The 14,920-nt window shown below is 41.5% G+C and overlaps 2 protein-coding genes across 2 annotated transcripts in view; both read left to right on the top strand.

Annotated features, from left to right (window-relative positions):
- The window catches only part of LEMD3 (LEM domain containing 3), a 41,372-nt gene extending 37,195 nt beyond the window's left edge, over window positions 1-4,177 (top strand). The window contains exons 11-13 of the mRNA XM_066550212.1: window positions 1,475-1,580; window positions 1,667-1,745; window positions 1,996-4,177. Of these exons, the coding sequence (XP_066406309.1) occupies window positions 1,475-1,580; window positions 1,667-1,745; window positions 1,996-2,159 (349 nt within the window). The 3' untranslated portion in view covers window positions 2,160-4,177. The remainder of the gene's footprint in view (window positions 1-1,474; window positions 1,581-1,666; window positions 1,746-1,995) is intronic.
- Window positions 4,178-5,096: 919 nt separating this feature from the next.
- MSRB3 (methionine sulfoxide reductase B3) overlaps window positions 5,097-14,920 on the top strand; it is an 82,272-nt gene continuing 72,448 nt past the window's right edge. The window contains exon 1 of the mRNA XM_066550047.1: window positions 5,097-5,297. Within this exon, the coding sequence (XP_066406144.1) occupies window positions 5,097-5,297 (201 nt within the window). The remainder of the gene's footprint in view (window positions 5,298-14,920) is intronic.

The following is a 14,920-nucleotide window of genomic DNA, read 5'->3' as shown; positions in this document are numbered from 1 at the left end:
GGATTAAAACATGAGATTTGCAGAGAATTTTAAGTGATATCAACATCCTTATTGTCTTTGCTTCAAAGGAGACTTAATGAGCTGTATTGGTTAGTCTGAGTGGTACTGAAATAAGTCCATTCCTGGAGCTTCACTGTAATATTTATTGGTATGTGGTATTGGCTACTTTCCTGTTTCAGAATGTTAGCAGTTCAAAATGTCTGCTGTTAATGGAACTAATTACTGAGGTGTTATTTTTGTCAGAACAATCTCCCTTTTTAGCCTGTATCTTTGCTGTAAGCTTCAGTGCTTTTTAGTAGTGACCCAGTCCATGCCCAACAGGTGCATTAAAAAGACTAGGAGGAGTTGTGTTCTGACACTTGTCTTTAGTGCCTATGTCCAGTCAGCTATTTGGAACATTACGACTTCTAATACATTGACTTTTTGTAGACCTTTTCTTTTGGAAGTTGACCTAGCTCCATTACTGGACTGCTGGATTTTATTCATAGTGGGATACCTCATCCAATTCCATATTGTACTCCCTAGTGCATTCTTCTTCTGTGAGCTGTCTTTCAGAGGACTATTGCTTAAGGAAATAGTTCTTATCATACCCTTGGAGTTATCTTAAAGAAAACACAAACAGAAATCCAAAGCCCTCAGTGCAAGACAAACTGTATTATTAATCTGCTTGTGTTGTTAGAAGAAGGAGGCTTATGTTCTTGTTCCAGACCTGAAAGGGATGAATGCTTTCATCCATCTAAAACCACCTAAACCCCAGAATGTACTAGTGTCTGTGATTAGATTGTCAAGTATTGTTTTGACGTTTGATGTGGGTACAAGGTATGTTTAACAAAACTAGTTTTAGCTGCTCTTACAGTGACTGTATACTAACAATAATTACTGAATTCCTTTCAGTGATTACACCAGTAGCTGTTAGAAGCAGCCCCATGAAACAGGTCTTTTTTCTTGACCTGAGAATCATCTGGGAATATAATGGTTAACTTGTTTTTATTAATATTAGCACAGCACATAATCACCTCTCTACTGCCAAAAGTCAGGGAGGAATCATATCAAGGGAACAACTTGTTCAACTTGTTCACTTGTACATTATGAACCCTCACATCACAGCATCAGACTTTGTTGTGTGTTCTAGACATTTACTGTGCAAGGCAGAAACATATTTTTTTAACTATCAGTCTAAGCACCAGTTGGATAAGCCCATTTTAGGATAACACCCCACCCCCCCCAAATAGAAGTTACTCCTTTTGTATAAATAAAATACACTGTGCAGATTTGTAGGGTTGAATTTTCTCAAGTGGACTATGGGAGCCAATTTACAGTGTATTCAGTAGGAAAAGTACTTAATCTGTCCCAGAGGCATTTACCAGAAAATGATGTAAAGTTACAGAGAATCCAGACTCAGTAGGGAAGTATGAGAATGTTGTGAATGTTTAAAAAATTACGTAGTCCCTTAAATCTTTCATTGTTTGCCTAGGGAAATAGGTGATCACTGGCATCTAGCAATTCAAGAAGCGATCTTGGAGAAGTGCAGTGATAATGATGGAATTGTTCATATTGCCGTAGACAAAAATTCACGTGAGGTGAGTGTCTTTCCAGTAACATCTTAATACTTCATCCTTTTCAGCTGGACTGGCAAAAAACCCAAATCCCTCTTTCTCTTACTCAGGGCTGTGTGTATGTCAAGTGTCTCTCCCCGGAGTATGCTGGAAAGGCTTTCAAGGCATTACATGGCTCTTGGTTTGATGGTAAGGAATGGGAGTTTATAACAAAACATGGGTAGAAATTACCCATGAGTGCAGAAGATGGGTGCAGTTGGAGTTCTTTTAAATGGTGAAATGTTTGGTATCTAAAGTATTGAGCAGTTAAAAAAAAATATAAACCAATAATCAGTAAACTAATTTTGATGTAATGAAATATTTGTGTTTTACATCCTGAAGCAAAATGCAATAATACTGCACTAGAAGGTTTCTCTTTTCCTGTTTCTTTGCCTCATAGGAAAGCTGGTAACAGTAAAATACCTGCGACTAGATCGGTATCATCATCGTTTTCCCCAGGCTCTTACTTGTAACACTCCACTGAAGCCATCAAACAAACACATGAACTCTATGTCACATCTGCGTCTTCGGACAGGCACAACTAACTCTCAGGGAAGTTCCTGAGAAAACTTTCTACAACTGCTAGGACTGTTACTTGCAACAGGAAAAGTTCCTGTTTGGCCGCCGTCTTCCTTTTTTAGTGCTTTTTGTATGTAATACTTTAAAGAATTAAATAAAAGTTCGAACGTTCCAGAAGTCTTGTTTCCAAAGGGACTTAGCAATGAGGCAGTAATACTGAGCTGACAAAAAAGGAAAAACAAGTTGTTTCACAAAGTTTTCTGGGGCTATAGTAAACCGATGCATTTAAGTTTTGCATGAGGAATACCGATATCATTATACATTTGCAGATGTGGTGACGTATTTTTGCACCAAGAAGTGTTTTGCTAATACAAAAGCATGGAGAAAAGAAGACTTCTTGTATTTCCATAGTTTCCTGTGAAATAATCTTGTGGGTATTTTGTAACAAGCAACTTACAGTTCCTGATGGTGAATAAGTTAAAAGAAAATTCAGTCAATATTAGTTTTTTGTTGCTATATAAAAATCTTTTTCTGCAGCTGGGGTTTGGGGAAAGTGAATTTGGCATTAGTGGTTGCATATCAGTGTGAGGGAAGATGAACTGATTGCGGATGTACTGGGTTTTGTATATAAATGTAAATGCTGGTGGTGGCAAAAAGGGTTGTGTTCTGTGAGGATGTCTGCGTCAAAGCAGCAAATAAGCTTCCTATTTTATTCAAAACCTATTGTTTTATATGGTTTGGCTGTACCATGACAAGAGGCCAAATACTTAAAAGTGTTGGATACAGGTTAAATATCTTTTATAGGTTTTATATAAAATACCTTACTGATTTTGTGTGAAAGGTCTGATACCAATTGTAATGAATTCAAATTTGTGAGCAATAAAGAAGCAATTGGCAGATACTGGAAAAATATTTTGTGAAAAGCTGTATTTATTATTACAAGTGTCAGGGCTGTGACAAAATACCATTGGATTAAATTACATTCCCAGTATATTGTAACATGTTTTAATTCTCCATTTATGTGTTAAAATTTAAAAATTCCTTCCTTGCAACAATTTTGGCTCATGCAAACTAGTGCAGCTGACAGTAAATCTTGTGATTCCAAGCTTGTAAATTTACTAATGTTTACCTAGAAGTACAAAATTGTTGCTGAGAAGCTTAGTTGCAAATCTAACATTATTGGCTTTACTAATCCCCACTCCTACAACCATTTTACCTAGTTATCCAGCTGAACATCCTGTAGGAGGTGAGACTGGAAGCACACCAGTCCCACAAATTTTACTGAAACTCACTTTACTTTGTAGATATGATGGATCTGCAGCATGAACTTGCACAAATAATGCACGTTTTTCTTACAGTTAAGTAAACATGATGCACACTATTCTGCAACAGGAAATCCTATTGTGCCTTACCTTTGTGCTTTTGTGGGCACCATGTTTATTATTGGAGAGTTTGTTAACTGAAAAATTTTAAATCCTCGGTTTTATGTCTCAGATGCTAATGAATGAGTATATATAATATATAATCAGCCATGCAGAATTCTACTTACCAAGGACAAGTACATATTTTTGACGGGTAAGTGGATTGTGCCAGGTCTGGTAGATTTTTGATGAGTTTTATTATATACATATATGTATATGTATAATATACATGTATATGTATTATATATATGTATATAAACTAATTTTGTTGTATTTGATGTGCATCATAGTAATTTGTTAACCTGACCTTAGTGACCCCATCTTGTGACCTGTTGCAAGGGTGAATGTAAAAATAGCTGTGGCATTTTAAAAGGTCGCCTCGATGCAAATGCATCTATCTTGCTTTTAAGATATATTTCTTGTAAACACTGTACATTTTAATTGTAATATGTACTATTATGCAGCTTATTTTACCTTAAACTGTTAAGTTGACTGATATCCCTTCCTGCAAGACAGGGGAATATGTATAATATCTGAACATTTGAGAAAAATCAGATGTTTGTTGTAACTTGTCACCCTATCCTGTAAAAACAAACAAAAAACCAAACCAGACTCGAATTAAAGGTTTATTAGGGGTTTTTATATGTGTCTCACCTTCTAGATATTTGGGTGTCTCTGACTCAAATGCTTTTCTTATCTGGGGCGGAGGGGGAGATTGATTTGTTACAACCATGTAATTAATTTTTAGTAATTGTTAGGATGTGAACGGGTGCTGCCATGAGCTGACACAGCCGAGTTTCACTTAACTGTCAGCTTGACTTTCGTCCTCATTTTGTACACAGGGAGTGCAGAGACATTACGTTGCTTCCTCAGTCATGCCATGTTGTCTCCCCTGTTAAAGGACAGGGCTGAAAAGCCTTAACCGTGTGCTTTCAGCCTCTTGTACTTTGAGGCACAAAGAGTCATGAAAGGGATTTTGATAGAGTAACAGAAGAGGTTGGCTTTTCTTCCTGCCATTATTTTGCGTTGTTGGAGAATTGTTTTAGTGTCAGGTTGAAGGTTTCGGGGGGTTGGAGGGTGTGTAAGTCCATTATTTACATATACGCGTCCCGTGAGGAAGGGGAGCAGGAGGAGGAAGAAGTTCAATGTCGTTCAGTTCCCTCCTTTTTGGAAGCTAGGCAGGGTGGGCATTGAGCGCTGTGGTTGTTTCGGAGCCAGTGCTAACGTGAGGAGCTGGCTCCGGCTGGGAGCCGTGGGCCGGAGCCGCTGCGGCGCTGGCAGCGCTATCCCCGCTCCCGGCCGGCGCCGCGCAGGCAGCTGAGGGTCACGGCAGCGCCGGCTCCGCTCGGCCCGAGCGCTCCGGCCGGGGCTCTCTTGGAACTGCAGAAGCGTCTCTTTAAAGGGGCGAGGAGCCGCCTCGTCGGCCTGCCCGAAGCGCACCCTTCAACCCTTCAGGACAGGGCGCTTCGGCCGTGCCGCGGCGGCGGGACGGGGCAGGGTCCCCGCCGCCTCCCCGCGCTGCCGGGTGGTGCCGGGCGTGCGGCGGGAGTCTCCCGGCTCCATGTTCATATTTGGCGTTGGCCGCCGGTGCCCAGGAATTTCCCGTCATGCTCCCCGGGCGGCGGGCCCGTCACTGCGCTCCCGCGGGGCGGGGGGGCCGGGGCCGCTCGCTCGCACCCTCGGGCCGCTCCCATGCGCGCTGCGCCGCCGCCGCTGCTCCCCGCGCTCTGCCTGGCGCTGGCGGCCGCCGCAGGAGCCGCAGGTAGGAACGGCAGGTGGGAGCTGCGCCCGGCCCCCCGCCTCCACACCGGCCCCCGCTGCCGTGCCGCGGGGAGGGCGGGCCGGGGGCTGCGGCGGGGGCGAGGGGAGGAGCGGCCCCGGCGGCGCGGGGGGCCGGGCCGGGCCGGGCCGCACCTGCCGGGGCTGCGGCGGGAACGGAGGGGAGCGGGTCGGTGCTGAGGGCGACCCTGCGGCCCCTGCCGGCGGCGGAGAGGGGGGCTGGGGTCGGGGGTCGCTCGGGTCGGTCCCCGTGTCACGGAGCGAACCCCTGGCAGCGCTTGTCGCCCCCGCATCCCGGCCGCATCCCGGCTGTGCCGTTCCCGTGGCCGCCGCAGCGCCTGGACCCTGGCGCGGCGCAGGGCTCCGGGTGTGCTGCGCGGTAGCTGGAGCTCCTGACTCAAACGGGGTGCACAGCAGAATAGCTGGCTCGGGGAAGCAGCGCTTGACCAAGTGCGTAATGAGTTCAGTTCAGCCGCGATCCCCCCCCAGCTCGGTAAATTGTGCAGCGCTAGGTCAAAAAAGGAGCTTAAACTTCACAAATGAGCTCAGAAATTGGTTGTGTTATTCTGAGGAAGCTCAGTGTGTTCGCTGACTAGGTTTGTTTGGTGTTATTCTTCTGACAGATACAATCTATGCAAAGGATAAGTATAATTTATTTCTTACGGTCCCTTGCCCTAGTTGATGTAGCTGTACTTGCATCGGAATATTCCTGGAAACAGAAATGAGACTTAATTATGCTTCCTGTGGTATTTGACAAATTAGCTATAAATGCTGTCTTTCCTGCTTGAGCTGAATTTTCAGTCATCACCCTCTTAGCTCAGACTGTCTGAAGGCACAGTGATCTTAAACAAGCATAGCTGTGTATTAAAAATGCCAAATCTAATAGTAGTTATCTACAGATAAGGCTGAATTTCAACTGTTAGCTAGTGATAAATGCTGTAAGGCAGTCTCTGAAGGTGTTCCGACCCTGAACACAGCATTTAGGAAAGTATAGAGCCCTACATTATATATGTCATGCTTTTAGCTCTTTCTCTGTTGTTGCTATTAAAACCATTCTGAAGATGAGCTCTCTGGACGGATAGAAATCAGAATGAAAAATCTGCAATAGCCAGATTTGCCTTACTGATACAGCTTGCTTATGGCCAGTCACCTGTAAATGGAACAGCCGTCTCCAGTCCCACTGTATCACAGTGCCACTCATTTGAATCCAGAATTTAATGCTTAGAATTCGTCCTGCTTATGTTCTTGCCCTTGCTGAGTAGACACAAGTGCTTTCTGTCTTACTTGCTGATGATTCCGAACTTTTTGTTACGTTGCTGCGTGCCTTTGCAGTTCGTCATGATTCCTTGTCTGCCAAATTTGGTTGGTAACAGTGCCCTTTGAGTCTGATTCTGGGAGTAGTTTCCATGTGGCTTGTCATCTTAATCAGACGTTTGCTCATAGTTTCTAAAAGAATCTCCTGCCTCATTTTAGACATGGCTTATTTTAGAACCGTATTTTTCAACTGTTTTTTAAAATTTATGTAGGGAATTAACTATGGCTAGCAGCTTAACCAGAGTTACTAAATAATCCTAGAATTCTGAGATTTAAAAAGTAAATTTAAAGTAAAGTTCTGCATTGCTTTGTTAAAACTGGCAAAATTAATGGAGTTAATATATAGTTCAGTCTAGAATGTGGTTGGTCAGTCCTTTTCCCATCTGATGTACCTCGGATCTTAATAATACACATTTGGAATAATCTTTTAGGAGCAAAAAACAATTCTAATTTTCTTCCAAAAGCACAATCTTTAAAAATAGTGCCTTTGTAGATGGGGTAATGTTTCTATATTTGATAGCAAAGCCATATAAAGTAGTTGATCCTAGACAAAAATAAAGTCTTTTGACTGCTTGACCTTGCTCATTTTTCCAAGTGGTAGCAGTTACATGCTCTCACAGGGGTTAGTTAATTCAGATGTTTATGTCAGTACATGCTGTAAGAATTCCTTAATTTTTGTTCCTACATACCATAAGAATTCCTTACAGCTGTTTGGTAAGGGCCAGCTTGCACGTGAGGGAGGTATTTGGTCCTTTGCCCTGTTATTTATGAAGGTATGGAGGATCTTGTTTACCTACTCATGTTTTGTCAGCTTTGTAAGCTGATACTTGTTTCTGTACCATTGGAGATCCAGCCTATTTATTACATTAGAAATGCTAGAAAATAGAATTTCTCTACTAGGTGGATTGTTAACGGTTCTTTTGTTACTTATTTTAAAGGATGGGGTAATAAGAGTCAGTAGGGGAGGAGAAGAAAACACACTGTTAAGGATTTAATCTTCTCAGACAGAAGGTTAAGAAGTCTGCCTGTCTGCATCTGACTGGCATTGCTACAAGCCAGCAATGCAGTAAAGCCATCCAATTTGGAGATAGCTTTCTTGAGCTGCATAATTCAAGTGAGTGTGTCCTCATTACAGAGCAACTCTTAAGCTACATGCAGCATTATATTAGTCATAGGTAGGGAAATTGACCTTATTTTCCCCTTTCTATTATTTTTCTTTTTCATTAAAAGCTGCAGTTTGGGCAGCACCCAGGCTATGTATGAACTTAAGCTATGGAGGCTTTAACTGATAGGAAAGTGGGATAAACATTGGCCTAATTATAGCTGAGTCTAGCTCTAGTTTACGGATTTCTTAGCCAAAAGACCCCTACATGGACCCTCAAATTCCTGGTGTGTTTATGACATTATAATTAGGAATTACTGTTGAATAAAGTCAGGTGTGGATTTATCTTTCCCTGAGTAACTCTGAAGTTGGTATGCTTATTTTGGAACAAACTACAAGGCTAGACAGAAATAGGGTGTTTCTTGCTCAGGAGTAATCATGTCCATACATGGAGTTATTTCAAGGTTACTTTCTCCACTTAAAAACAGAAGTCTTTTAAACAGAGCAACAAAAAACCTGAGAGCTTTTGGGGCTTTGGGGCTTTTTTTTTTTGGTGTGTCTCATAGAGTAAGAAGTGGCTACAGGCTAACCTTCCCTTCTCTTACTCACCTTGCTTTGGTAGGATTTGTTGTTATCTTTTCAGAGGCTTCATTTCCCTCAGAAGGATCATTGCTTCTCAGTGAGCTATTAATATGTACTAGCAAAAAAAAAAGCACAAACCCAAAGATTTAAGTCCTTCTCTGCGGTATTTTGTGAATGTATAACCAACTTGCAGTTTTTTTAAAGTAATTTTCAACTAACCACTTAAGAAAAGGAAGGAAACACATATTGCATCATTAATTTCTACCAGAAGTTGAAGAATGTCATTGTGTATTTCAACAGGGATTTTTGTGTCTTTAGTCTGTGAAGACACTGATCTGTATTTTTTGTGTGAAAATAGGGTAGAAGAATTCTTTGAGAAGCCCATTTATGGTGAGGTAATTGGAAATTATAATTTATCTGCTTAGCTCCAGCCTTCTGGTTCTCATTTAGCAACCTCAATTCAGCATTATCTGAAAACCACATAATCTAGCACCTAGATCTGGGAATAAAGAGGCTTTTTGCAATAAGGACTTTAAGATCTGAGGAATTGAACGATACTAGCCCAAAACAGGCAAGAACAATACTTACACTTACAAGGCGCTAACCAGTTTTGCAGTCCTCACAGACTTAAATTATAGTTTAGCATTGTTTTGTAAAATAATTAATAGCATAAATACTTCTTTATTTCCAGAAAGTTTTGGATTTAAACGTGATTCAGCTTAGACAAAGTCTAAACACAGGACTTCTGCAGAGGTCCCCAGTTTGCTTTTTCCTTTCAGTAGCATCTGAACATCAGGATTAATGATTTCTTTCAACTGTGGGCAGCAGCTTAGCAAAATGTACATGGCGTGCTAATGCATTGTTTTGTTGGGAAGTGTTACCTCATCCAAGAAATTTAAAGAGTAATGTTGTGCATGGCATTTGGAAGTATTTCCCCACGGGTGTCTTTAGCTCTGTGTTCTTCCAAAAGGGGACAACGCCTTTGCATTTCACCTGATGGAAAACAAATCCCTACCACCAGGGAACAACAATAGTGCTGATGGAATGTAGCTGCCAAATGCCACCACTTTCACTCTCACTACACAATGAAAATGGAAAAAAAAATTCAACACATGGAACCTTAGCAGCTTCCTGGGGAAGTGATCCATGCCAGTTGTTGCCAAAAGGAAACAGCCCACGAAGTGTTCCTTCTGGCTGAGGGATTGCCCTGTTCTTGTTCCTCTCCATTCTCCTGTGCGTGGTTCTCAGGGAAATCTGCAGGCGAGGCTGTTCCAGATGCCTGCGCAGAGAGTGGAGGTGATTTTAACAACTTCTAGGACTTTCAAGGTGGATTGGTGGGTGGGAGCCACATGGATGTGTGGAACTCTCTTTCAGTTCATGCAGCACAGTGAGTCTGGCCTTGGCTTTCTGCAGCTCGTTCAAGAGCAAGCATTGATGTCTTGGTTTGGAAAGAGAGGTGTCTGCTAAGGAAGGCAGGAGCCTCCCCTGAAATGGAAAATGTAAACCCCCACCCTCCAAATTGCTATAAATTTTAAATTAAGGGGCACTCGGGCAAAAATATGGGAGCAGAAATAGCAGTTCTTTATTAGGGAAGAAAATAAAAAGATAAGATAAACAATGCAGTAAGCCAAAACAACACTGACAGAACACAACCTGACACCCTGTTGGTCAGGGTGTTGGTAGCAGTCCAATTGGAAATGTGGCTGCAGCCCTCCTGGAGTGTCAGGCGTGGTTCTGTTGGAGCAGGGATCCTGTAGAAAGGGTGTAGTCTTCCTCTGAAGATCCAGTGGAAGAGGCAGCTGTTCCTCTGGGAAATCCAGGGGAGAAGCTGTGCTGGTGTTCCAGAACCTCAAGATTGTATCCAGGTAGGAATGCTTAGCTCCTCCCTCTGGGCAGAGCATCTCACAATGGGATGCTATAGTCCTTATCAGTCATGCAGTGACGTTCAATAGCCTGTTATCAGCAGATGTCTCCCCAGAGGGAGGGGTAGTTGTGGAAGAGTTAAGGAAAACTGCCCACTTAACAGAAGACAACTGCCATACAGATAGCAAAAAGAATACATCTTGCCTTGCAATCTGGGACAATTGGTTTGATATAAAGTTGCTCAGTTGGCTAAGAAAAATGGTTGAATATACAAGCAGGCTTTGCCACCTGGGTCAGATTGTCACCATCCTGCTGCTGGGAGGAAGCTTGATATTCAACATAAAACCAGTGCAGATCCACTCTAGTGTGTCCTGATTATGAACAGTCAGAGCTTACACTCTAGCTCAAGTCGAATTTGTTCTAATGGGTGATTCAGTAGTGCACTGATCCAGTCTGCACAATGCTGAAACCAAGGCTTGCAGGTCAGATTGGTTGGGCTTCCCCTCCTGCACACCAACAGCATTGTCAGTAGCCATAGCACAGGTGTGAGAGAGAGATGGGAATAGGACAGGAGAAGATGCTTTCGCTTCCAGCTCAGGGACAGGTGGAAAAGTAGAGGTGAATCAGTCAACTGTGTGAAGTTACAGCCCTGAGATGCAAATTCAGAAACTGCAAATAAAATTATTTGAGTTTTCTATAGTGTTATCACCTCTGCTTTTGAATGGCTACAGAAAAGGAAAATCAGCCCTGCCAGTCAATGTCTTAATATTTAACTGCTATGTACTTTTAGACTGTATCTTCATTTTTTCTTTTTTTTCAGAATTAAAATCAGTTCTTCATCAGGTCTTGTATGTACATGGTGGAAAAATACACTGTGCAAACAGCACATCTCTTAACATCTCTTTTCATGAGAGAAACCAAATTGCCTATGTGCATGCTTGTTCTGTGTACTCCTGCTTTTACTTAAAGGCAAGCTCACAAAAGGGACAAGATCTTGTAGCAAATTAGTGGCTCACTGGGACCCACCATATGCTCCTGGTATCTAAACTGCTACCTGGCATCCCTCGTCCAAAAACACAAGGCAGCTTTGCTACTTGCCTCTGAACTTGAGAGAGGTGCTGGTTTGTTCCAATTTATTCTAGCAGTTGTTGAACCATGCTGGGAAGGATTACAATAGATATTTTGTAAGACTCTAGGTTCTTCTCATGAAGTCTTAAAATGTGAAATGGGGAAAAACAAGCTCTTTTTGTTGCTCAGTTACGTATGAATTACAGGCATTTTGCTCTAATGACAGTCAAGTAATAATTGTGGCAGTAAAAAAGACAGTGTAATAGCTGAGTGATGTAATACTATTTAAGATGAGGGGAAGATTTTCAGAGCATTATCCCATTTCCACAATACTCTTGTAGACTAAACAAGCCAAGTGCTTAAAAGTTTTTGCAGGGATTTGGCTTTCTGAACCACTTTTTTTGTTTTTACTTCTCCTCTGGGCTTTCCTCAACTGTTTCTGCCCTACACCCCAAACCAGAAGCATATTCCAAGTGATACCTCGCTGCTACTGAGCAGACCAGACTTCCTCCCCAGTCCCTCCTGTTATGGATTACATTTCTCTTTTTTAATATACTCCAGATCTTATCTGCCTTCTTTTTTTTTTTCATAGTTTCACACTGTTGGCTCAACTTATTGTAACTGTTACCTTGACAAGCTTTTCTGCTGTACTGCTGCTAGTCTGGAATTCTTTTGATTATTTTGTGCATTTGAAGATTTCTTTTAAAGTCTAAATGTGATTCTTTGTACTTGGCTGTATTGAATTTTATCTTGCTGGTTTTTGACCATTTCTCCAATCTATTAAGACCATCTTGAATTCTGCTCAGCTCTTCAGGGTGTTTCACACTCCTTGCAGGTTGGTGTCTCTGCAGTTTTAGTAGGACTACTTGCTGGGTTTTGGCCCTGGTCTGTAGGAGAAGTGCTGAACGAGTGTGTTTATTCAAGTAGCTCTGCATCTGTGATATAGGACCTTGATCCAAAAGAAAAGTGCTTTTCCAGTTTGCTTTGTCTAAAAGTATTTTACATTTGAGATCAGTTTGATTTGCTGCTTTCCTTCTGCCTGCAGAGTACAAGGAAAGAAGGAAAGTATGTTAGTTATGGGGTTAGATTTTGGCAAGACCATCATGGTGGCTCACTGCTTTCTAATTTTCATTGCCTGTTTATGGATTGTTTAGTATTTTGCTTCAAAAGCTTTCTGTGTGTTGAAGATAGATTTATGGTCATGTAATTCACTAGTCAGTCTTTTCTTCCTTTTTAGAAATGGATATTACCCTCTTCCTCTTGAGATTTTGTAAAGGCAAAAACCTTTCAAAAATCCTCCAAGGTACATGCTCTTTTCTGAACAATTTCCCCTCCTTGTTTCCCAAGTGCTTAGGATAAATTTCTTAATCTGTCTAAGAGGAAGAGCAACCTCAGGGAAAGGTTTCAGGCACATAGGACGGCTCCATCATCCTGGAATATAGTGATCAACATTAGTCTGCCTAATTTCTGATACTCTCATATTTATGCAGCTAAAGTACCTAAGGTGCAGTTCCTAAGCATGAGATGGAAAGCTTGATAGACTTTGATAAAGATTTCTCTTAAAAAAAGAAAGGAAAGGAAAGGAAAGGAAAGGAAAGGAAAGGAAAGGAAAGGAAAGGAAAGGAAAGGAAAGGAAAGGAAAGGAAAGGAAAGGAAAGGAAAGGAAAGGAAAGGAAAGGAAAGGAAAGGAAAGGAAAGGAAAGGAAAGGAAAGGAAAGGAAAGGAAAGGAAAGGAAAGGAAAGGAAAGGAAAGGAAAGGAAGGAAGGAAGGAAGGAAGGAAGGAAGGAAGGAAGGAAGGAAGGAAGGAAGGAAGGAAGGAAGGAAGGAAGGAAGAAAGAAAGAAAGAAAGAAAGAAAGAAAGAAAGAAAGAAAGAAAGAAAGAAAGAAAGAAAGAAAGAAAGAAAGAAAGAAAGAAAGAAAGAAAGAAAGAAAGAAAGAAAGAAAGAAAGAAAGAAAGAAAGAAAGAAAGAAAGAAAGAAAGAAAGAAAGAAAGAAAGAAAGAAAGAAAGAAAGAAAGAAAGAAAGAAAGAAAGAAAGAAAGAAAGAAAGAAAGAAAGAAGCTTTGGCAACTCCAGTGACAATTTTTGTGCAGAGCAAGGTCTGCACAAGAGATTTAAAGTTTCAAAGTAGTCACTGCAACTACTTCAGGCAATTGCCTCTGCTGTTTCCTAAACAGCCCTATTTCCAACCTGATAATCTGATGTGTTGGTTTTATTTTCTTTGTATGTTACAAAGTTTTTGGTTTTTTCTTTGTATTGTATTGTTACAAAGTGTGAAATTAGCAGATGGGCTTAATTGATTATAGGTTATGTTTTATTAATTTTGTTATTTGCTTTGCCAAGCAGCTACACAGAATTCAAACATATAGATAACTGTATGAGAATGTGAATTTTTCTGTACATACATACCAAGGCTCTAAAAATAACATACTGAGCAAATGTATCAGAATTCTAATCAGTAATTATGATTTCAAAAATACTCCAGGTGGACATAGAGCTGGCATGTCCTTCATTGTTTTATCCTGCTTGGGGATGCTGAAGGCTCTCACTGAGACATGCTGAAGTGAGCAGGCCCTGTCCTTGGGTTGGAGCTGAGTTGCTGAGATTTCATGCCCCTGAAATCTCAGCTGAGTTGCTGAGATTTCATGCCTCCCCTGGGGGCATGTCCAAGTTGCTGAGGATTTCTAGTGTCAGAGTGATGTGAAATATCAGGACCAAGATGGGAAAGAGGGGCCCTGATGGTATAAGTGCAGGATTTTGTTTTTTTGGAGCACGAGTCCAAGTAGGACAGAAACAAACTGCATTTTGGGGCAATGCTTAATGAAGTTCCTGACAGCTGGCTGTGCTGGGGGGGGGGCTGCCTGCAGATGCCTGCTGCTGCCTCTGCTGAAGGAAGTGGAACAGATGTCACTTTTAAGAATAGATTATGCAAAGAAAATGTCAACATTTATCTTAGAATATTGATCCAGAGGAAAGCTAAATTACAAAGCCTTGAAAGTAGCTGAAGGTTGGGAAGAGGAGAATGGAGTTGGTGCCTGCATTGTTGCCCTGTGCCACCCCAGCTGCACCAGCACTGCCTGGGGTGCTCCACACATGCCTGTGTGGCTGCTGCCAGGCCTGGCACTGCTGTAAGTCTGCTTTAACAGAGCAGGAGAAAATATTTATGGTTTTTTTTCCCCGAAGGTAAGTGCTTTTTGCTCTGCAGAAAAGGTTTTGCATGGTTATTGCAAGTCCAGCTGGAGGAGATAGGATGAGTATTTTGCCTTTTAAATGCATTTAGGGCTGGGAAATGTGGATTGACAAAAATGTAAAGTTTAATAAATATTTTCAATCAATTAAAAGAGGTGGAAGAGACACCATAGTGTTTTAGACACTTGGAAGAGGACGGAAGAGAAGGGAAATAATTTAAGCAAGTTTTGCTAGAATTAATACTTCTTTTGTTCAAGATTTGAAAAATAGCTTTAGGATGCCTAAAGATGCAGATCCTTGTGCTGCACAGACAGTGTAAATACATTTGGCTAATTAAAAAATAAAATGCTATGTTTGTGGATTTTAAAACTGCACTGGAATGAAAATCACAATTCAGCTCACAGATTCCATGTAACATTTTTCATTGAAAAAGTTTGTCTTTGGAAGCTATTCAGAGGCTGGAGCACCTCTTCTATGAAGACAGGCTG

Source organism: Molothrus aeneus, chromosome 5 (genome assembly GCF_037042795.1).
Source record: "Molothrus aeneus isolate 106 chromosome 5, BPBGC_Maene_1.0, whole genome shotgun sequence".
Classification (NCBI taxonomy): Eukaryota; Metazoa; Chordata; class Aves; order Passeriformes; family Icteridae; genus Molothrus; species Molothrus aeneus.
This window is presented reverse-complemented; position numbering and strand designations above follow the sequence as displayed.